The sequence below is a fragment of the Lucilia sericata genome, unplaced genomic scaffold, assembly GCF_015586225.1.
Source record: "Lucilia sericata isolate MDLA Ls3-8-SP2 unplaced genomic scaffold, ASM1558622v1 Contig000551F_arrow, whole genome shotgun sequence".
NCBI classification, from domain to species: domain Eukaryota; kingdom Metazoa; phylum Arthropoda; class Insecta; order Diptera; family Calliphoridae; genus Lucilia; species Lucilia sericata.
In genome coordinates this window covers 10,419-34,343 of record NW_023994561.1, presented here as the reverse complement: position 1 = coordinate 34,343, position 23,925 = coordinate 10,419, and the positions used below count along the sequence as shown (strand labels likewise).

At 31.6% G+C, this 23,925-nt stretch overlaps 6 protein-coding genes across 6 annotated transcripts; 3 read left to right on the top strand and 3 right to left on the bottom strand.

Annotated features, from left to right (window-relative positions):
* Positions 1 to 429: 429 nt before the first annotated feature.
* Positions 430 to 921, top strand: LOC119606085 (cuticle protein 21-like). The gene has a single exon (XM_037959468.1). The coding sequence runs from the start codon at positions 493 to 495 to the stop codon at positions 865 to 867; it is 375 nt and encodes a 124-aa protein (XP_037815396.1). The 5' UTR covers positions 430 to 492; the 3' UTR covers positions 868 to 921.
* Positions 922 to 2,582: 1,661 nt separating this feature from the next.
* LOC119606075 (cuticle protein 12.5-like) lies at positions 2,583 to 3,059 on the bottom strand. The gene has a single exon (XM_037959459.1). It carries the CDS (start codon positions 3,013 to 3,015, stop codon positions 2,602 to 2,604), a length of 414 nt encoding a protein of 137 aa, XP_037815387.1. The 5' UTR covers positions 3,016 to 3,059; the 3' UTR covers positions 2,583 to 2,601.
* A 475-nt stretch (positions 3,060 to 3,534) lies between these two features.
* On the top strand, positions 3,535 to 4,094 carry LOC119606084 (cuticle protein 38-like). Its single transcript, XM_037959467.1, has 2 exons — positions 3,535 to 3,645; positions 3,714 to 4,094. Exons 1-2 carry the CDS (start codon positions 3,634 to 3,636, stop codon positions 4,077 to 4,079), a joined length of 378 nt encoding a protein of 125 aa, XP_037815395.1. The 5' UTR covers positions 3,535 to 3,633; the 3' UTR covers positions 4,080 to 4,094.
* Positions 4,095 to 17,338: 13,244 nt separating this feature from the next.
* Positions 17,339 to 17,936, bottom strand: LOC119606102 (cuticle protein 38-like). The gene is made up of 2 exons (XM_037959486.1): positions 17,869 to 17,936; positions 17,339 to 17,804 (listed from the first exon to the last, which is right to left on the bottom strand). Exons 1-2 carry the CDS (start codon positions 17,878 to 17,880, stop codon positions 17,373 to 17,375), a joined length of 444 nt encoding a protein of 147 aa, XP_037815414.1. The 5' UTR covers positions 17,881 to 17,936; the 3' UTR covers positions 17,339 to 17,372.
* Positions 17,937 to 18,295: 359 nt separating this feature from the next.
* On the top strand, positions 18,296 to 22,870 carry LOC119606104 (cuticle protein 16.5-like). Its single transcript, XM_037959489.1, has 4 exons — positions 18,296 to 18,383; positions 18,451 to 18,878; positions 22,365 to 22,383; positions 22,456 to 22,870. The coding sequence occupies exons 1-4, from the start codon at positions 18,372 to 18,374 to the stop codon at positions 22,789 to 22,791; spliced, it is 795 nt and encodes a 264-aa protein (XP_037815417.1). The 5' UTR covers positions 18,296 to 18,371; the 3' UTR covers positions 22,792 to 22,870.
* LOC119606103 (cuticle protein 16.5-like) lies at positions 21,413 to 21,881 on the bottom strand. Its single transcript, XM_037959487.1, has one exon. The coding sequence runs from the start codon at positions 21,828 to 21,830 to the stop codon at positions 21,483 to 21,485; it is 348 nt and encodes a 115-aa protein (XP_037815415.1). The 5' UTR covers positions 21,831 to 21,881; the 3' UTR covers positions 21,413 to 21,482.
* Positions 22,871 to 23,925: the final 1,055 nt, after the last annotated feature.

Sequence of the window (23,925 nt, the reverse complement as noted above, 5' to 3'; positions counted from 1 at the left end):
ACAGCTACAACATAAAACTCACAGTTAAAAGTTAAAACTGACCTAGTCCATTAAAAAGTACCCATAAGCAGTATGTTTTGAATTGATGGTGTTATGCTTAACGCATATTTAAACTATGATTTACAATGTAAATCATGGTTTAATTATGCTTTAAGCATAACACCATCAATTCAAAACATACTACTCATGAGTATTTTTAAGTGGGCTAGGTCAGTTTTAACTTTTAACTGTAAATTTTTTGTTGTACTGTGAACAGCTGTTGCGTTTTAAATGATTTAATAAAATTATATTGATTAAAAATAGCGACATAACTGTATTAAACAAAAATTCTTATAACTGTTTTAATTGAAGAACATGGTCATTTTTATATGAGGGCCAACTTAGTGTTAACTATATATTGTTTAAAAAATTAGTATAAATACTAAAGACTTTCAAGCACTTAACATCAGTTATCATTTACGATTTACTAAATCACATTAAAATTTCAACAAAATGTTCAAATTCATCACTGTTATCTTCGCCTTGATTGCCTGTGCTGCTGCCCAGCCCGGTTTGATTGGTGCTCCTTTGGCTTACACCGCTCCCGCTGCCGTTGTTGCTGCTCCTGCTGGTGTTGTTACTGCCACCAGTAGCCAATTTGTTGCCCGTAACCACAATGGTATTGCCACCGCTCCCGTTGTTGCCCCAGTAGCTGCCCCTGTTGCTGCTTACACCGCCCCAGTTGTAGCTAAATACGCTGCTGCCTACACTCATCCTTTGGCCTACTCTGCTCCTGTAGTTGCCAAATATGCCGCCGCTTACTCTCATCCTTTGGCCTATTCAGCTCCTTTGACTTATGCTGCTGCTCCTGCTCCAGTTTTCTTTTAAAAACTGTTCCGCAAGACTGATAACTGATTTGATTTTATGAACAAAATAAAACTAATTTATTAAAACAAAATACTATTTTTAAAATTGTTTAAATTTTTTTGCCATCAAAAATTGATTTCGTCATTGTGTTTCTAACACATGACTAGAATTGACCCTACCCCCCATAAGAAGTCTTGTTGAGAAAATGTCTTTATGGCTCATAACTGGCTTCAAAATAAAAGTGTAGGGAAAAATTAACCCTTCGACTCGATTACCTTGTCAAATCTCCTTTAGAAAATTACTTTAATGCTTATAATAGGCTTAAAAATTCAAGTATAGCTATGAAATTCGCTATATAGAAACCAAAAGTTCTATATCAAAATTTAGAATATATTATACACTTTTTGAAATTCTCAAAATTTCAAATTGTACTCAGATCTAAGCCCTTAAATGGGACCGTTTTTATAACCTACATCACTTTAGTGAGGAGGGTATATTGGGTTTGTGCTGATGTTTGTAACGCACAATAATATTGTTCCTATACCCACCTTAAAGTGTACTAATCGGGTTAGAATCATTTTTTAATGTCCGTTCGTCTGTCCGTTCGTCTGACCATCCGTCCATGTAAACCTTGTAATCATACTACAGGTCGCAATTTTAAAGATAATTCAATGATATTTGGTACATGATCTTCTATTGTCCCAGGGATGAAGCCTTTTCAAATCGGTTAAGAACGGTCCATTATTTCAGCTAGCCCCCATACAACTGAACCCCCCGAATAGGGCTCTTAAGCTCATAATTATATTTAATATACTCGTATCTCGACAAAATGCTGCAAAACCGAGTTCTATACCAGCCTTGATGACCCTGATGATTTGAATAATGATAGGGCTTCATTTGACCCTAGTCCCTATACAAAGCCTCCTTCAAAATATGACTTAAATATCCACAATTTTATTCGACAATGAATGGCTTAAGTATATCTGAGACAAGGTACCATTCAACTTAAATGCTTTACTATGAAAACTAAATAACATTTTATTACTATAGCTGGTGTAGGGCATTATATGGTTGGCCTCGCCCGACTATAATTTCTTATTTGTTGAAAACTAACTTTGATTTTCAACATACGCTGTGGTAAATAAGATCCGGCATAGCCGAATATAAGACGCTTACTTGTCAAAATTTACTATAGTTTGCTATACTAGTGATGTTCTTCATAGTGTGTATAAAGATCGGAACCTTCGTTTTCTGGCGATTTCGACATACATACAGACACTGTTGAACTGACTATGGAGAAAAATTTTGGTACATTACTTCAAATTTTCATCAACAGATAATGGTGGCGATTAGGCTATGATCAATCTGTTTGTTTGTTTGTTAAAATCCAATTTCTCAGGACTCCAGATATCTCTCAGACTTGCTTTCGAGGATCTTTCTATACACAGAAAAAATCGTTCTATTAATAACGAAGATATGAACAAAGTTCCGAAAGAGTTTATTTTTTCAGAATTTTGATTAGAATAGTTAGCTGAAGACCTTTCATTTAATATGCAGAATGTTTTGGGAAATTATTATACATATGTGAAAAATATGTATGTATGTATATGCGAAAATATGGTCAAAGAATGGGTTCTGGGGATATTACTTATATCTTAACCAATTATGCACAAAATTTAGATTTTTTTCTTAATAAGTTATTATTTTTATTTTATTCATAAAATCATATCAATTATCCATTTCGGAAAACAGTTTTTAAAACAAAACTGGAGCTGGGGCAGCAGCATAAGTCAAAGGAGCTGAATAGGCCAAAGGATGAGAGTAAGCGGCGGCATATTTGGCAACTACAGGAGCAGAGTAGGCCAAAGGATGAGTGTAGGCAGCAGCGTATTTGGCTACAACTGGGGCGGTGTAAGCAGCAGCTACAGGAGCAGTGTAGGCAACAGTCTTGGCAACAACAGGAGCAGCTACTGGAGCAACAACAGGAGTGGAGACAATACCATTGTGGTTACGAGCAATATATTGGCTACTGGTGGCGGTAACAACACCGGCGGGGGCAGCAACTACAGCAGCAGCGGGAGCAGTATAAGCCAAAGGAGCACCAATCAAACCGGGTTTGGCAGCAGCACAGGCAATCAAGGCGAAGATAACAGTGATGAATTTAAACATTTTGTGGAAATTTTAATGTGATTTAGTAAATCGTATATGATAACTGATGTTAAGTGCTTGAAAGTCTTTAGTATTTATACTATTACTTTAAACAATATCTAGTTAACACTAAATTGGTCGTCATATAAAAATGACCCTGTTCTTGAATGGAAATTGTTGTAAGAATTTTGTTTAATACTGTTATACTGGTATTTTTAATCAATATAATTTTATTTTAACCAATTTAACCAGCAACAGCTGTTCACATTTACAACAACAAATTCATTATTTTAAAGGTTAAAACTGACCTAGCTTTTGTTTACATTTATAAACATTACCGTTAAATTTATAACATGCTTAGTATATAGATAGTTTGAATAATTTTGATGGTTGTATGCTTTGTGCATGATAAAATCATGATTTACATTAAAATTTTTTAAAAATATTTAAACATTTGAAATAATTTTTAGTTTAAATTGTAATTTTTAGTCTATGTTTTGATTTTACTACATTCTAAATTGTTGCAATTTGTGTTTTAAACTTAAACATTATAAATAGTTTGGCTTAAGGTTTAAATTTGTATCAAACACGTCTCTATCTTCTAACGGTAAACTTTACATTTCAACAATTTTAATCAACATGTTCAAATTCGTAAGTTTATATTTGGAAAAAACTTTTGGATTTCCAATCTATAATTATTTTCGATTATTCTTCAAAAGGCTGTTGTCATCTTCGCTTTGATTGCCTGTGCTGCTGCCAAACCTGGTTTGATTGGTGCTCCTTTGGCTTATACTGCTCCAGCCGCTGCTGTAGTTGCTGCCCCTGCTGGTGTTGTTACTGCCACCAGTAGTCAATATATTGCCCGCAATCACAATGGTATTGTCTCCACGCCTGTTGTTGCTCCTGTAGCTGCGCCAGTTGTTGCCAAAACTATTGCTTACACTGCCCCTGTAGCTGCTGCTTATACTGCTCCTGTTGTTGCCAAATACGCTGCTGCCTATTCTTCACCCTTAGCTTATTCTCATCCTTTGGCCTACTCTGCTCCCTTGAGTTATGCTGCTGCTCCAGCTTCAGTTTTCTTTTAAAAACTTTTCACACAATTCCTAATTTAACGAGAAAAAATGTTTTAATTTATTATTTATAATAAACCTATTAATAAATTGTAAAAAATCTGTTTAATTACAACAACTAATACTTTAATTTCATTAACAAAAAGTACAAAAAACTTGAATTATTAAATTAGCTTTGAAAACTCTATTGCAAACAAAGCATCAAAACAATTGTGACATCAAAATTACTGAAAACACCAACAAAAAATGTAAATAAACAGAAAAACAAAAACAAATACACCTCCCCATACTAGCAAAACAATAACAAACACACCAAAAACAAAACATACATTAATTCCTGCAAGAGCAAAACAAATCTGACGTCACTAGTGAGAATGCAAATAACTCAAAAAAAACAACAACAACATTAACTTCATTCATAGAGAACAAGCATCAATCAATTATTTCATTCATCTTTCTTTTTCAGTTTCTTTCTTTTTTGTGAACGGTCAACAAGTAAAATGCAAATTGCAATTGTTATTTAAATAATTAAATTAGTAAAAGTGCATCAAATTTAATAAAATTAGTAACAAATTAAAGAGAAAATTGTAAACTTTAAGATGATATAAAAATTATAATGCAAATTGTTGCAAAAAAAGCTTTATCTGTGAATAAAGTTGGTAACTATAAGAATTACCAAAAAATGTGATTAAGTACAAGTGGTGAAAAGCAAAAAGGGCAAGAAAAACAACAACAAGTGCATAAATAAAGAACCGTAGTAAATGTCGCGTCACATTTGTATGACATTCAAACATAAAACAAAAAGCAATAACAATATTTAAGACAAAACTGTGCAAGAGTAATTGTTGTTCTTGTGTCCACGCTAAATAATGTGTCAATTAAAGTGTTAATAAATATCATTAAAATGTAAATAAAATAGATTTGCCAAAAAAATATAAAGTAATAAAACAAAAGTGTTAAATAGAAAAAATATAATAATTTAAAATAGAAAATAAAGTACATAATTAAATACATAATAATAAAATTTTATAAAAAGTGTCAGGGCTGGTTTTATAGTTTACTTTAAGGGAATTGAATATACTTAAGTTTTGTATAATTGATAATAGGGCTATTTATACCCTACACCACTTTAGTGGGGAGGGTATATTGGATTTGTGCTGATGTTTGTAACATACAAAAATATTCGTCCTAGACCCACCTTAAAGTATACCAATCGGCTTAGAATCGTTTTCTGAGTCGATTAAGCTATGTCCGTCCGTCCGTCCGTCTGGCTGGCTGGCTGGCTGTCCATGTAAACCTTGTGCGCAAGATAATTGGATGAAATTTGGCACGCACGTTTTATTTGACCTAAGGACGAAGCCTATTGAAAATGGTTAAAATCGGTCCATTATTTCACCTAGCCCCCATACAACAGAACCCCCCGAAAAGGGCTTCTGAGCTCATAATTATGTTAAATATACAGATATATCGATAAAATACGGCACAACTAAGTTTTATAGAAGTCTTGATGACCCTGCCAAATTTCATAAAGATCGGGCTACATTTGACCCTAGCTCCCATACAAAGTCCCCTTCAGAAAATTACTTGAATGTCCCAAATTAGCTTATAAACACAAATATCGCGATGAAATTCAGCACAATAAAATATTATGTCAATATAAATATATTCACAAAATTTTATCGGGCTTGGTCCATATCTGCCCCTAACCCCCATATAAAGCCTCTTTCGGAAAATTAGTTTTTCATCCATAAATTGCTTAAATGTATCGGAACAAGGGAATATTGAAGATAAATGATTTATTATGAAAAATAAATCACATTTAATATTCATAACTGGTGTAGGGTATCATATGGTCGGCCACGCCCGACTATAATTTCTTACTTGTTTTATAGTTACTTCTAAGGGAAAAAAATTAACTTAAGTTTAAAATTTCATAGAAATTTCTAAACTTAAGTATAATTTCTTTCCTAGGCAGAACTTTAAAAGCATGCAATAATTTTAAAAATGTACATATGGATGTACATCAGTATATTTTCTTCCTTTACGGAGAATTGTAAAAATCGGCCATAAATAATAAAAAATTGTCTAACATAAAAGTGAAATTAAATTACATTAACAATTTTTTTGTGTTGAAAATTTAATGATTTGAAATTAAGAAACTATCATTTCCTGAGTTCAAAAGGTAAGTCACTTATCTTCTTCTCTTATACATATGTAGAGGTTTTACCTATGTTTTCGAATAAATAGTTAAGGAATTTTAAATCCTCCTTATAAAAAAAAATACCTATAACCTTTATTGTTTTCCTTCAATGAAGAATTTAAAAGTACCAAAAATCCCTTCCACCAAACTATGTCGGTTTAATTTCATGTTTACGAGTTTAATATTATAGAAATATCAAAAAGTACTAGTTGAACATTTATACAGAACTCTATTTGCTTAATTTTTTGTTTCTAGGTTCAATATTATAGAAAATTCAACAAGTACCTTTTGTAGAACGAAAAAGTACCAAAAAGTCCCCTTTTATAGGTTCTTACCTAGTCAAGGCCCTACATGCCAAATTTCATATTTCTAAGTTTAATATTATAGAAAATTCAAAAAGTACCTTGTGTAGAACGAAAAAGTACCAAAAAGTCCCCTTTTATAGGTTCTTACCTAGTCAAGACCCTACATGCTAAATTTCATGTTTCTAGGTTCAATATTATAGAAAATTCAAAAAGTACCTTTTGTAGAACGAAAAAGTACCAAAAAGTCCCTTTTTATTGGTTCTTTCCTAGTCAAGGTCCTACATGCTAAATTTCATATTTCTAGGTTCAATATTATAGAAAATTCAAAAAGTACCTTTTGTAGAACGAAAAAGTACCAAAAAGTGCCCTTTAATGTGTTTTCGCCTAATCCAGGCTCTACATACCTACTTAATTTCATTAGTGTCCGACCGAATGTTCGGGTATGGGTTCGGAGTTTGGTAAAAAGTGAGGTTCGGTCAATGTTCGGTGTTCTGCGAAATTTTGACCGAACGCCGAACTTTTTATAAAATGTTTTTTTTTTATCATATTTTTATATCATCAAAAAGATTTAAAAATGCTGAAAATCTGTTTACAAAAGTTATCATACATCCTGGCTGTACAATAAATTTCGGATATACATAGGTACAAAACGCCTTTTTAACCGTTCGTTTTTTCGGCTGATTTGAAAAACTGTTAACCAGAAACTGATTAAGAAGCTAAGAAAAGTGAAACATTTAATTTGAATTATCTACTTTCGATTATAAATCTTTGATTTCATTTGTAACATCGAAATTTTCTAGGTTATTATTCTCAAACGATCTAGACATGTCTGTCAGTCAGTCAGTCTGTCAGTCTCTTGAAAGAACGATAGGACCTAAACTATTGTTGCAGTTTGATTGGTATTCAAAATGGACAAAATCGGTCTACATTTGGACATGAGCTCCATATAATGTTCGCTTTAGAAAATTACTAACGTTCATAACAGGCTTAAAAATACTAGTATTTTTATGAAATTATACTTAAATTTTTTTATGAACCAAAATTTCATATAAATTGGCAAATTGAAATTTGCGAATTGTGTTAAGTATTGTATATATATTTTTTATTTTTTTAAAAACTAATTTTACTGATTCGATAAAATTCATTTTGATTTCGATACATATTTAAAACGAAATTTTGATCACATTGGATCATAATATCATGTATAACAATGTTATGATAAATACAAAAATATTATGATGAAATATTTTGACGGTATTTAATCATATGATATTTTAAAATTGTTACAATAACGATAATATGTTTAGACTACAATCATATTTTTAATCATAATATGTTGCTTTTAGAACATGGTTATCACAATCATGTTTTTTCATCATTGTCAATAAATCGTTTAAAAACCAAAAATAAAAAAACATTATTTTTCATTTAAAAAAAGGGCGTGTTCACCGAACTTTGAAAACCGAACAAAGTTCGGGTTCGGTGTTCGGTACCGAACGAAATTTTGAGTTCGGTCAGACTCTAAATTTCATGTTTCTATCCAATAACAACGTTATTTGCTTTGTGTTCATAAAAAAGAATTACAATAACAAAAAAATTTACCGTTTGATACTGTGTTTTGTTTTTGATTGTTTATTGTTTTGTATGAGCATGCACGAAAAAAATAATTTTTGATGAAATTTTCAGAGGTGGTCTCGGATTTTTAATCATATCTTCGTTACTTATGGGCCGATTGGGCTGATTTAAATAGCGTTCTATTCGATCGTATTTCCGATAGAACTATTGAAAATTCGGATCTCGCAGATATCTGGGGTCTTCTGAAAACTGATTTCAACATACCCACAGACAGACAGACGGACATGGCTAAATCGACTCCGCTATCTATAAGGATCCAGAATATATATACTTTATAGGGTCGGAAAATTATATTATATATAGAAACTCTATTGTAAACAAAGCATCAAAACAATTGTGATAATTACTAAAAACATAAACAAAAAATGTAAATAAACAGAAAAACAAAAACAAATACACCTCCTCATTCATACTAGCAATACAATAACAAACACCCAAAAAAAACATGCATTAATTCCTGCAAAAGCAAAACAAATCTGACGTCACTAGTGAGAATGCAAATAACTCAAAAAAACAACAACAACATTAACTTCATTCATAGGGCACAAGCATCAATCAATTATTTCATTCATCTTCTTTTTCAGTTTCTTTCTTTTTTGTGAACGGTCAACAAGTAAAATGCAAATTCCAATTGTTATTTAAATAATTAAATTAGTAAAAGTGCATCAAATTTAATAAAATTAGTAACAAATTAAAGAGAAAATTGTAAACTTTAAGATGATATAAAAACTAGAATACAAATTGTTGCAAAAAAAGTTTTATCTGTGAATAAAGTTGGTAACTATAAGAATTACCAAAAAATGTGATTAAGTACAAGTGGTGAAAAGCAAAAAGGGCAAGAAAAACAACAACAAGTGCATAAGTAAAAAACCGTAGTAAATGTCGCGTCACATTTGTATGACATTCAAACATAAAACAATATTTAAGACAAAACTGTGCAAGAGTAATTGTTGTTCTTGTGTCCATGCTAAATAATGTGTCAATTAAAGTGTTAATAAATAGTGTTAAAAGAAGTTTTTAATAGAAAAAATATAATAATTTAAAATAGAAAATAAAGTAAATAATAAAGTAATTAAATAATAATAAAATTTTATAAAAAGTGTCAGGGCTGGTTTTATAGTTTACTTTAAGCGAATTGAATATGCTTAAGTTTTGTATAATTTATATAGGGCTGTTTTTATAGTTTACTCTAAGGGAAAAAATTAACTTAAGTTTAAAAATTTCATAGAAATTTCTAAACTTAAGTATAATTTCTTCCCTAGGCAGAACTTTAAAAGCCTGTAATAATTTTCTAAATGTACATATGGATGTATGTACATCAGTATATTTTCTTCCTTTATGGAGAATTGTAAAAATCGGCCATAAATAATTAAAATTTTTTTAACATAAAAGTAAAATTAAATTACATTAAAATTTTTTTTTTGTGTTTAAAATTTAATGATTTGAAATTAAGAATTTATCATTTCCTGAATTCAAAAGGTAAGTCAACTATCTTCTATTTTGTACAAAGACCTTTAGCATTCATGAGAATATTTTGGAGAAAAATGGGCAGAATTTCATAAGGGGGTCTTGACACCTCCCTTACGGATTGAATAGAAGAATTCGTAAATCTGATTAGCTATTAGAGCTACAATTAAAAAATTTTGTACGAACTATTGTGACATTTGGGTAATAAATTGGTTAGTTTTTAGGGGCGTACCTCCTATATAAATTAAATTCATAAAATTCGTTTATCTAGAAAACTATTGGAGCTAGAAACTTCAAATTTTGTACCAAGAATTTTAGAAAAATGTGCGGACTTTTATTAGGGGGCCTTTCACCACCCCTATGGATTAAGTACAAAAATTCCTATATCTGGGAAACTATTAAAGCTAGAATCATATGAACATTATGTAATAATTTGGCGGACTTTAAATAGAGGTTTGGTACCTCCCATATTTAAAGTGTATCTGTGAAACTGTTGGAGCTAAAATCTTCAAAATTCGTAAATTGTTTTTTTGGACTTTAGGTTAGCAAAGCACACCAGTGAGGAACGAAAAAGTACAAAATCATAACACTTATTACCCTTTATTAGATTATTCAGACGAATAACCGTGGTTAGTTAATCGATTTTTTTCACTTAATCGCTAGAATAAACGAAAATTGCGAAATTTCCAATAACGAGTAAACCGAATAATTTTTATCAATTTACCGATTAATATATTTATAATATTTTTTATTTTTATGTATTCTTTAATGATTTTCCAATAATTAAGAAAATTGATTTGATGATTCCTTTAACACTACTTCAGAAACATTTTAAGAATATATTCTGATTTTCTGGGTTCATACAGAAACACCGAAGATCAAACAGCAATCTTGAAAAAAGATATCGCATTTACTTCTATAAAAAATTTATAAAATATTACAAAAAAACATCCAGTTTCCTTTTATTTGATTAAACGAATAATTTTGAATTATCCGATTAAATGAAACCTCAAATAATTATTTTTCGAATAAACCGAATTCTTGAATGCCCTACCCTTTATAGATTTTTATTCAATAAGGAACCTGCATGTTTAATTTTATATTTCTAAGTTCAATATAAAAGAAATTTTTTAAAGATACCCGTTGAAGAACAAAAAAATATAATAAAATACCACTTAATAGATTTTCATTCAATCAAGACCCTGAATGCTTAATTTTATGTTTCTAGGTTAATTATAATTGAAAACTGAAAAAGTACCATTTAAAGAACGTAAAGGTACAAGAGATCACTTTTTTCCAGATTTCCATTTACTCAAGCCCCAGAGTGTTTAATTTCATCTGTTTATGTTTAATATTATGGAAAACTCAAAAAGTACTAGTCGAAGAACGGAAAAGTACCAATAAGTACCCTTTTATTGATTACAGTTGATTCAGAACTCTCATGGTTCAAGGTTCAATATTACAAAAAAAGTACCAAAAACTCTTGCCTTCAGATTTCCATTAACTTAGGACGTTGAATGTTTAATTTCATGTTTCTAGGTTCAAAATTATAGAAAACTCAGAAAATTGCTTTTGAAGAACGAAAAAGTACCAAGAAGTCTGAATTTATAGATTTTCATTTACTTCGGGTTTTATTCTGTTTAATTTCATGTTTCTAAGGTCAATGTTAAAGAAAACTCATAAAGTACCAGTCGAAGAACTAAAAAGTACCAAAAATTCTCTTTCTAGTGATTACAGTTTACACAGGACTCTGCATAATTAATTTCATGGTTCAAGGTTCAATATTACAAAAAACTCTAAAAGCACCAAAAACTTTTGCCTTCAATAGTATTTGATACTTTTCCAGTTTTTTGTTACTAGGTTTAATATTATAGAAAACTCACAAAGTACCCTTTAAAGAACGAAAAATTACTAAAAAGTCCCCTTTAATAGATTCTCATTTACTTCGGGTTCCACAAACTTAATTTCATGGGTCTACTTTCAATATTATAAAAAAACTCAAAAGGCTTCCGCCAAAAACTAAAAAGTAACAAAAAATAGTCCTTGGTAGAGGAGTTCCAAGTAAATTAAAATTTTTTTTTTTAATTTTTAACAATATTTGCTTAATGAGTTTGAATAAAATAAAATGTACCGTTTTTACCACCTTCTGATACCTTTTTCTCACCATCGATGAAATAAAAAGAAGAAGAATATGATTTTTAAAACAGTAATAGTCTTAGAAAACATTAAAAGAAAGATAGAAATTACGCGTGGTGTGTAACATACAAGATTATAAAGCGTTAAAACGCGTTGACGCCTCAACGCATGTTGTGTACTTCCATCTTAATTAGCTTCAAACGTTTAGGCTGTGCGATAATAAATCAGTTTGGAAGCTCTATTGTAAACAAAGCATCAAAACAGTTGTGACATCATAATTACTAAAAACACAAACAAAAAATGTAAATAAACAGAAAAACAAAAACAAACACACCTCCTCATTCATACTAGCAATACAATAACAAACACACCAAAAACAAAACATGCATTAATTCCTGCAAGAGCAAAATAAATCTGACGTCACTAGTGAGAATGCAAATAACTCAAAAAAACAACAACAACATTAACTTCAATCACAGAGCACAAACATCAATCAATTATTTCATTCATCTTCTTTTTCAGTTTCTTTCTTTTTTGTGAATGGTCAACAAGTAAAATGCAAATTGCAATTGTTATTTAAATAATTAAATTAGTAAAAGTGCATCAAATTTAATAAAATTAGTAACAAATTAAAGAGAAAATTGTAAACTTTAAGATGATATAAAAATTATAATACAAATTGTTGCAAAAAAAGTTTTATCTGTGAATAAAGTTGGTAACTATAAGAATTACCAAAAAATGTGATTAAGTACAAGTGGTGAAAAGCAAAAAGGGCATGAAAAACAACAACAAATGCATAAGTAAAGAACCGTAGTAAATGTCGCGTCACTTTTGTATGACATTCAAACATAAAACAAAAAGCAATAACAATATTTAAGACAAAACTGTGCAAGAGTAATTGTTGTTCTTGTGCCCACGCTAAATAATGTGTCAATTAAAGTGTTATAAATATCATTAAAATGTAAATAAAATAAATTTGCAAAATTATATAAAATAATAAAACATAAGTGTTAAATAGGTAGAAAATATGTAATAATTTAAAATAGAAAATAATAATAAAGTAATTAAATAATAATAAAATAATTTAAAAAAAGTGTCAGGGCTGGTTTTATAGTTTACTTTAAGGGAATTGAATATACAGTGTCTCTCATAATTATTCGAATTTGGGTAAACTATAAAAAGAAACCAAATTTAATAATATATTTTGTGTGCAAAATAAATAAATTAATTTGTTATATTGTCTAGATAGTCCTTATGTTTGATATCACGCTTTTTAAAACTTGAAAATTTTGCATTGACTTAAATTAATTGTGCTTTTTTAAAAAAAGTCCATGAAATTGCCTCACAAAAGTATACGAATTTTTCCTGTATTTCATATTTGATCATATTATACGCAACACAAATTTTAGAATCGAATGGTTTTTATGCGTAATATTGTTTTAAGGGGTTACTATCCACGGAAAGGATATATTTTTGGCCCATTTGGTCCACAATTTTGGGGAATTTGTACCCTCTTTTCATGTAATATCATTAAAATGGCGATTTTTGGCCATAATTGCAAAATTTTCTCCTTTTTTCTAGATATAAAACAAAAATTTGATATTGGGACTTAAAAGACCCCTTGGGGTATCTAAAAATAATATTTTTTGTTACAAGAATCTGTATTTAAACGTTCCAAGATAAATTATTCGGATCATTTTTCTGTCGCTAATTCAATATATTGGAACTTAAGTCCATTTTTATAATACTACGATCAACTATTTTCGGGGAAAGTTTTCTGGTATATATTCTTTTAGATATCAGCTTTTATACATTTTAAGTTTTCAATGTGTTGTGGAAGTGTAAAACTCCAAAACATGCCTCGAAGAAGCACCATTCAAAATAGTAAAATCATTATTTTTATATACCAATGGCCTCCATGCTGCATGGCACGATATCATTATGATCACATCAAAAATGTTGATATGTGTTTAAATATTATTTACTATGATCAAATTAAAACCAAAATTTAGGACTTACAGTGTTATTGTAACGGGCTACATAAGCGTGAAAGTTACGAGTAGTAAAAACTGAAATCTACTATATAGGATGACGTTTTGTTAAGGCATATTTTGGGGTTGTATACCGCTATAATATATTGAAAATTTAAAATACATTAGTGCCAATATGTACATGAATATACACTAGACAACTTTGTCGGAAAATATCGTCCCTAGAGGTACGAAAAGGGACTTATGATCCAGATAATTCAATTAGAAACTGAAAACCGATACCAAAAAATACATCTTGGAACGTTTAAGTACAGATCCTTATAACAAAAAATATTATTTTTAGGTACCCTATGGGTTCTATTAAATTCCAATATTAAATTTTGGTTTTATCTCTGGAAAAAGGGTGAAAACATACAAATATAGCCAAAAATCGCCATTTTAATGATATTACATGAAAAGGGGGTACAAATCCCCCAAAATTGTGGACCAAATGGGTCAAAAATATATCCATGCGGTTGATAGTAACCCCTTAAAACAATATTAAGCATAAAACCATGCGATTCTAAAATTTGTATATCGTATAATATGATCAAATATGAAATACGGGAAAAATTCGCATACTTTTGTGAAGTAGTTTCATGGACTTTTTTTTAAAAAAAGCACAAATAATTTAAGTAAATGTAAAGTTTTCAAATTTTAAGCCGTGATATCAAAACTAAGGACTATCTAGACAATATAACAAATTAATTTATTTATTTTCCACACAAAATATATTATTAAATTTGGTTTCTTTTCATAGTTTACCTAAATTCGAATACTTATGAGAGACACTGTACTTAAGTTTTGTATAATTGATATAGGGCTGTTTTTATAGTTAACTTAAGTTTAAAAATTTCAAAACTTAAGCATAATTCTTCCCTTAAGGCAGGTTTTCGCAAACACCGTAATCGGCACCGAAAAATAAATTTTATACATTTGCCACGAAAAAAACTTACTTTTTTCGGTACAAATATGTACATACATATGTATGTATGTATATACAATTTTGTTTTCGGCACCTATTACGGTGTATGCGGAACTGAGCCTTTTAGTAAGAACTTTAAAATCCAGCCATTATTTTCAAAACTTACATAAGTATAATTTCTTCCTTTATGGGGAATTGTAAAAATCGGCCATAAATAATAAAAATTTTCTAAAAAGAGAGTGAAATTAAATTGCATTTAAAATTTAATGAATTGAAATTAAGAAGTTATCATTTTCGGAATTCAAAAGGTAAGACACTTACATATCTTCTTTTCTTATATGTATGCATATTAGCTTTACCCGGGTACCTTTATATAGATTTTAAATTACTCAGGACTCTGCATTTTTAATTTTCTTAGTTCGATATCAATTGAAATTTTGAGTATTCAGTTGAAGAACGAAAAGGTACTAAAATAATTGTCCTTAATAGATTTTTAATTAATTCCATGTTTCCAGGTTCATTATAATTACACCATTTACCTTCGTGAATGGGGGATAAATAAGTTTACCATTCCGTTAGTAATTTCTATAATATAATTTTCCGACCCTATAGAGTTCATATAATTATATATTCCGAGTCCTTATAGATAGGGGAGTCGAGTCGAAGCTATGTCCGTCCGTCTGTTTGTTAAAATCAAGTTTTTGAACACCCAGATATCTTTGGGATGCAAATCTACAACAATTCTGTCAGACAAGCTTTCGAGAAGTTTCCTATATAAAATTGGTTCATAAATAACGGGGATATGAGCAAAATCGTATTTGGCTAGGAAGTACAGGGGACTTTTTGGTACTTTTTCGTTCTTTGAAAGGTACTTTTTGAAATTTCTATAATATAGAACCTAGAAATATGATATTACGCATTTAGAGCTCAGATTAAGTGAGAACCTATAAAAGGGGACTATTTGGTATCTTTTTGTTCTTCAAAAGGTACTTTTTGAATTTTCTATAACATTGACTATAGAAACGTGGTATTAATTATGTAGGGCCTGGATTAGGTGAGAACCTATAAAAGGGGATATTTTGGTACTTTTTCGTTCTTCAAAAGATACTTTTTGAATTTTCTGAAATATTGAACCTAAAAACCTGAAATTAAGCATGTAGGGCCCGGAGTTAGTGACAACCTATAAAAGAGGACTTTTTGGTACTTTTTCGTTTTGCAAAAGGTACTTTTTGAATTTTCTAAAATATTGTACGCAGAAACATAAAATTATGTATGTAGAGCCCGGATTAGGCGAGAACACATAAAAAGGGCCTTTTTGGAACTTTTTCGTTCTACAATAGGTACTTTTTGAATTTTCTATAATTTTGAACCTAGAAACATGAAATTTAGCATGTAAGGCCCGGATTAGGTGAGAACCTATAACTGGGGACTTTTTGGTACTTTTTCGTTTTACAAAAGGTACTTTTTGAATTTTTTATAATATTGAACATAGAAACATGAAATTTAGCATGTAAGGCCCGGATTAGGTGGGAACCTATAAAAGGGGACTTTTTGGTACTTTTTCGTTTTACAAAAGGTACTTTTTGAATTTTTTATAATATTGAACTCTGAAACATAAAGTTTAACATGTAAGGCCCGGATTAGGTGAGAACCTATAACAGGGGACTTTTTGGTACTTTTGCGTTCTTCAAAAGGTACTTATTGAATTTTCTATAATATTGAACCCAGAAACATAAAATTAAGTATGTAGAGCCCGGATTAGGCAAAAACACATAAAAGTGGCCTTTTTGGTACTTTTTCGTTCTACAAAAGGTACTTTTTGAAGTACAAAAGGTACTTTTTGAATTTTTTATAATATTGAACATAGAAACATGAAATTTCTTAATTTTTCGAAATAGTTTTAAACACTTGACAGAAAGATGCTGTAATGAAATATAACTCTTTCATGTCGGCCAGGATATTCTTGGCATTTTTCGGCCAATACCATCTTCAAGAGAATCTGTTCTTTTCAGTATTATAAGCTGCTGAAATCACCGTTTGATCCCACTTTATCACCATGGATATTTCGGTTTAGTAATGATTTTAGTTGGGTGGCTATTAAATATGATCTCTACTCGTAAAACGTTTTGAAATTGCTTCGAATTTAAATTGTGAAACGTACAACTCCTCTCTCTCTCTCTCGCTTGTTAGAACACATTATTTTTTTGTAGATTTTTATAGTGTAAAATTAAAGATTAGGCTTCGGAATCTAGTAGAAAATCTGTGATCTGTGATAAAATTTCTAGTAAAAACATAATAGTAAACCATATCTCAGAATGCTAATGTCCAACTTATGAAAAGCATTTTTAGAACACATTCACCATAAAAAAGTCTTTTTTTTAGATTTTTCTAGTGTAAAACTAAAGATTAGGTTTCGGAATCTAAGAGAAGATCTGTGATAAAATTTCTATTAAAAGCATAAAAGCAAATCATATCTCGGAAACTATATGGCCTAAAGAGCAGATTATGCTAATGTTCAAATTATAAAAGAGTATTGTTTTTTTTAAATAAATTAATAGTTTTTTTATTACTATTTAAATCACATCGTCTTAAACGTTTTAAAACCACTTTTTACCACAAAGCTGGAGCAGCGGCATAAGTCAAAGGTGCTGAGTAGGCCAAAGGATGAGTATAGGCAGCAGCATATTTAGCTACAACAGGAGCGGAGTAAGCAAAAGGATGAGAGTAAGCGGCAGCATATTTAGCTACAACAGGTGCGGAGTAGGCCAAAGGATGAGAGTAAGCGGCAGCATATTTAGCAACAACAGGAGCAGCGAAAGCAGCAGGGGCAACAGTTTTGGCTACAACGGGAGTAGCTACGGGAGCTACAATTGGAGCAGTGGCAATACCATTGTAATTACGAGCAATAACCTGGCTACTGGTGGCAGTGACTACAGGAGCTGGAGCAGCAACAACAGCGGCGGGAGCAGTGTAGGCCAAAGGAGCACCAATGAAACCGGGTTTGGCAGCAGCACAGGCAATGACAGCAAAGATGACAACAGCCTAAAATGTTGAAATGATAGTTATTTATAGGAATAGTTAACACTTTCAAATAAGAAATACTTACGAATTTGAACATTTTGTTAAAATTTGTTTTGATGTTTTCTTAACAAGTAAAGAATTGTTAATAATACTGTTACTTCCAAATTATTAGTATTTATATAAAAAAAACTATTCTTTACTAAAAAACTTTACAGTTATTTACAATATCTTACTGTCCTTCATGTTCAATGTCCATGTTCTTGAAAATTTTTGTGAAAGAAATAATATTTGGTATCAACAATACATACTTCATTGTCTACATGTTTAAATTTATAGACAATAATTATTTTTTTGGTTTTTTAACTTCTGCTGAAATCAGCTCATAGCACACGTTATCATATAGTGTAGTCTTTATGCTCCCGCGCATAATTAATTAGCTCAATTTAAAAACTGGAGTTTATTTATTTGTGCTTGTGACATTTTTGAAATAAATTTTCTTATAAATAGTTTTAGTTTATTGGGATTTTACATCAAACTCATTTAAACAGTTTCATTAAGCAAACTATATTTTAAATTAACTTAAACAAAATGTTCAAATTTGTAAGTATTAACAGTAATTTCACTTTAATTAAAGTATTTGTATTAATTTTAAATAAAACTTAATTAGGCCGTTGTTATCTTCGCTGTTATTGCCTGTGCTGCCGCCAAGCCCGGTTTTATTGGTGCTCCTTTGGCTTACACTGCTCCCGCTGCCGTTGTTGCTGCCCCAGCTCCCGTAGTCACTGCCACCAGTAGCCAAGTTATTGCCCGCAACTATAATGGTATTGCTACCGCTCCCATTGTAGCTCCTGTAGCTGCTCCCGTTGTTGCCAAATATGCTGCTGCCTACACTCATCCTTTCGCTTACTCTGCACCAGTTGTAGCCAAATACGCCGCTGCTGCTCCTTTAGCTTACTCCGCTCCTGTTGTAACCAAATACGCCGCTGCTGCTCCTTTAGCTTACTCTGCTCCAGTTGTTGCTAAATACGCTGCCGCTTACTCTCATCCTTTGGCCTACTCAGCTCCTTTGTCTTATGCCGCTGCCCCTGCTTTGTGGTAATAAAAAACTTAATGAACTGTGATAAGAAACTTTTAACGAAATAATAAATATAATTTATTTATAAACAAAATTATTATTAAAATCATTTGTTGTTAATTTTTTAATGCGTCCATAGTTTAAAATTGATTCATAATCACTCTAACAAGCATATAACGAATGAAATTTTAAGGTTTCATGTCTCTAGGCTGTTATGTTAGAAGTTTTAAGAAAAAGTTCATTAATATATCCTAATCCTTAAGTGGATATCAGTGCCTGGTCAGACATTTTTTGAAAAAATCTTTGTTTGTTTGAAAATATGGTTGATCGCAAAATAAGCTCTTTTGTGAAATGTCCCGCGCACTCTACATTCAGTTCTTGTGATATCAATTCATTCCCTGTTGTACTTCTATGGGTTGGAAACAGCATCGGAAACTTATTTTAATTCTACCGTTCATCTGTCTTGGAACTAACATTCTTTTCCCGTGATTTGAGTTTAATTCACAACATATACTTGTAGCCAAAGGTATTCGTCAATACCCAGTATGGAACGAATCCTGCGGGCAACATATTATCACAGTACCAGATGTGATAGGTGTTGTGGTCAAACCACTATTCAAATAACCATGAGGGATCATTTAGCTCCTCCAGTATCTAGTTCCGGAACACTATACATTATCACACAAGATCTTGAAGTGCCTTACGTGAACACCTTTCTTGCGGCATTATTTCACGGTATTTTGCAACCAAATAATGAGCTAGAAACGGGACTACCTACGTTCCCTTGTAAACCCTAAGGAACACAAACAATCTGCTTAAATACTTGAGTTATCTAACCTCTGACCATCGCTGTCCTATTGCGTAACTTCCGAGATGCAAATGCATCACTTCCGTTTACAATCAATGTCCTCTGTTGATTCGCCAACAGAGAGTAATGGGTAGATCGAAGTACGAACCCATTAAATAAGCCAAAGACAAGCTCTCACTCAAAGACAAGATTTCGCACATCCAACATATTTAAAACCAACCCAACCACGAGGTTTCTTTTCTAGTTGCGAGAGACTATACATTTTCTTATACTATACATTTTCCTATACTTAAGCTATCTAATCTCTGACCATCGCTGTTCTATTGCGTAACTTCCGAGATGCAAATGCTTCATTTTCGTTTGCAATCAATAGCCTCTGTTGATTCGGCAACAGAGAGTAATGGGTACACCGAAGTAGCCAAAGATAAGCTCTTACTCAAAGACAACATACTACAAATAAGTCTGGTAAGATCGGAGCAAATTCTGAACATACAAACTCAATGATGAATAAGATTCCGTACAACCAACACCATTAAACCCAACACTCTTCTCATTTATCCGACACATTCATTGAGAAAAACATGGGGTGAGGATTGTCTACCCTACATCCATTCCGCATCTTATTCTTTTGACACCAAACCATTTCCAATGCTTAGCTCCGCAACCGATCCGAACTTATGCCGACATATAGATTTCATCTCGAGATTTTGGGTTTAAATCACAGCCACCACGTGCTTAAGTCTCTGGTTCGTCTTTAGGTCAAATTATTCCAGGGTCGAGGATGCATTAGAAACTATCATGGTGGTGCAGTTTATAGTCCCGGGAGAATAGAGGTACTGGTTTAACTACTTTGCAATAACACCAAGATGGGGAAGTTCTTCAAGGTAACATACCCCGGACAATCATTTTCGAACATTAAAATGTCAGAAAATTATTTCTCAGATTCAGTCATTTTATGTTTGAGTCACTTGAGATTTGATCGAACAAGTTTCACTAACTGTGAACTTCAAAGCAAATTATTAATGTTGGACTTGGTTTGAATTAGGGTTCTATAAATCGACTTTCGAACAATCGACTTTTTGTCGAAAAAAGTCGAAGTCGACTATTTTGTTCCAAAAAAGTCGATAACTCGACTATCGTCTGTGAAAAAAGTCGAAAAGTCGAAAAGTAGGAAAAAGTCGAAAACTCGAAAATTGTAGAAAAAAGTCAAAAATAGTCATAAATTTAAAAAAAGTGGAAAAAAAGTCAAAAACTCTAAAATAGTCGGAAAAACTCAAAAAAAGTAAAAAAAATAGTAAAAAAAAGTCGAAAATAGTCAAAAAGTCGAAAAAATCGAAAAGTCGGAAAAAGTCGAAAAGACGAAAAAAGTCGGAAAAAGTCGAAAGAAGTCGAAAAGTCAGAAAAAGTCGAAAAGTCGACTATTTATAAAACGCTTATAGTCGAAAAGTCTAAAAGTCGACTTTTAGTTAAATGAAAAAAGTCGATAAATCGACTTTTCATATAATGCAAAGAGTCGAAAAGTCGACTTTTAACTAAATGAAAAAAGTCGAAAAGTCGACTTTTCGTTTCAACTATAGAACCCTACTCTTAATCTTCAACATATTTAATTAAACTAAGAATTAATTTGTATTCTTGTCAAAGACCTGATTTTGGTTTCCAGATATCTTTAGAGTGCTTAAAACACTTCGGAAAGGCAAATTCTGAAGACCACTATAACGAAGTAGCAATAGCAAGTAAAACTCTTAATTTTCTTTAATAAATTATCTATTTTATTTAACTAAAAATCCTATACAAAGTCGTCAACAGTTAAAGCATCTTAGAACAAAACTGGAGCAGCAGCGGCATAGTGCAAAGGAGCTGAGTAAGCCAAAGGAGCGGCAGCATAGGCAGCAGGAGCTACAACAGGAGCAGCGAAAGTCTTAGCAACAACGGGAGCAGCGAAAGTCTTGGCAACAACAGGAGCGGCTACGGGAGCAACAACGGGAGTTGAGACAATACCATTGTGATTGCGAGCAACAAATTGGCTGCTAGTGGCAGTAACAACACCAGCGGGAGCAGCAACAACGGCGGCAGGAGCAGTGTAAGCCAAAGGAGCACCAATCAAACCAGGTTTGGCAGCAGCGCAAGCAATCAAAGCGAAGATAACAGCGATGAATTTGAACATTTTGTTGAAGGCGAAGATTTAATGTTTGTTTAGTTATTAGATACAGATATAACTGATGACAAATTTTTGAAATTACACGATATTTATACTTGAAGCGGTATATACAGAAAACCGTTAGAAATGTTTATTTTTTAAAAAAACCAGTAAGGGGTTTTCCTATAACTAAGTCCTTCATTCCATTTTGGTAATAAATGTTCTTGAAATGGTTGAGTGTTTAAAAAAAGAAGCAAACACAATTTAAAAGTCCTCTAAATATGACTAAAAATTACCCAAAATACTAAAAGACAGTTTATCACCCGCATAAATAATGAAGTTGTTGTTCAGCTACTATTCAGTTGTGTTTAGTTCCCTTTCATTGCTTGCAAGCTCAGCTAAGTAAATATTTATTTCCAACCTTTAATGCTATAAATTGAAAACACTATTTGCATATTAAATTAAAGTGGAAACTAAATTCCTATAAATTAAGCTGTTTATTTCGAGATTGTTATCAATCTCATTCTAGTAGTTTTACTAAACAGTTCCTTAAACAAACAATTTCAAAATGTTCAAATTTGTAAGTATTAAAAAGATCAACAATAAACTTAAAGGACTTTGGATTAACTTATTCAAATTTCTGTACCATTAGGCCGTTGTTATCTTCGCTTTGATTGCCTGCGCTGCTGCCAAACCTGGTCTTGTAGCTCCTTTGGCTTACACTGCTCCCGCTGCCGTAGTAGCTGCACCCGCTGGTGTTGTTACTGCCACCAGCAGCCAATTCGTTGCCCGCAACCATAATGGCATTGCTTCGGCTCCCGTTGTTGCTCCAGTAGCTGCTCCAGTTGTTGCTAAGACTTTTGCCGCTCCCGTTGTTGCTAAGACTTTTGCCGCCCCCGTTGTTGCTCCTGCTGCCTATGCTGCTGCTCCTTTTGCTTACTCTGCACCTTTGACTTATGCTGCTGCCCCAGCTCCAGTTGTGTTTTAAGCATTTAACTACGGCTTATTATGGATAATTTAAAGTGAGTGGAATAAAGAATGAAAAAATGATTATTTATTAAAAAAAATCTCATGTAGTGTTTTTTGTGTCGTAAGTTGTTAGAATTGACCAATCGCCAAGATATCTTTGATTTCAAAGCTCCATCAGCCACTTTCAAATCCAAAATGTTCTCCATATAAGATTTCTTGAGCTCAACAGACAACTTTTCTTTTGTGACTTCTAAAGCGCATAGAACTTAACCTTTTCAGTAGTGCAATGTTTTTGGAAGCTTTTTGTTCCAAAATTCCAAGTCTCTGTTAGAATTCTCAGAGGATTGACTACGTATTTTAATAGTTATATTTTCAGGTCTATCAATCACTTCTTAAGAAGTTCTGATGCTTAGGATAAAGAAAAAAATCTTCGAACACTTTCTAATGAATTAGAACTGTGGCTTTAGGAACTGAGGTCGAGGTTAAACGATTGAAAACTAAAACTGGATTTGTTCTGAACTACAAAGAAGAAAGTATTAGTAGTTGAAGTATTTTTCAAATATTTCAATAATTCTTTTAGAAGTTGCGATAATCAGTACGACGTAATACGATCGGAACCGTCATTTGCTGTTAGTTTGATCTCTAAAGAGTACGGTTTGTGATTGTTATATCATTTCTGAATGATTTAACGAATCTATATAATTCGATATTTGAATGAAAGATTTACTCACTAGTGAACAATTGATCGCATCGCGAAGTAATCATATTTTGATTTCACTTTCTTACAAAGACTTTAAAAAGGATGTTGGTAACGATCGATTTATAATAATAGATTTGTGAAAAGCGTAACGTATTTTCAGATAAAACGTTACGTATTTTCAGATAAAGGATAATCCTTTACGGGGGTCACAAATCAGGTGTAAAAGTTTTCCATTCTACTTCTTTAGAGGGAGCAGACGGTGACAAAACTTTTTTTAGTTTAGTTTTAGTGTAATCTTAAAAGAATAGGGTGATTTTCAGAAAAGAGTCATATATGGAGACTTGGGTCAATTATAGATTAAACACTCCAGAATTCGAGAGAGTAATAAGTTGCTAATTACCGGTCATTTTTTTAAATTTCTCTTAATATCATGATTTTTAGATGATTAATTGA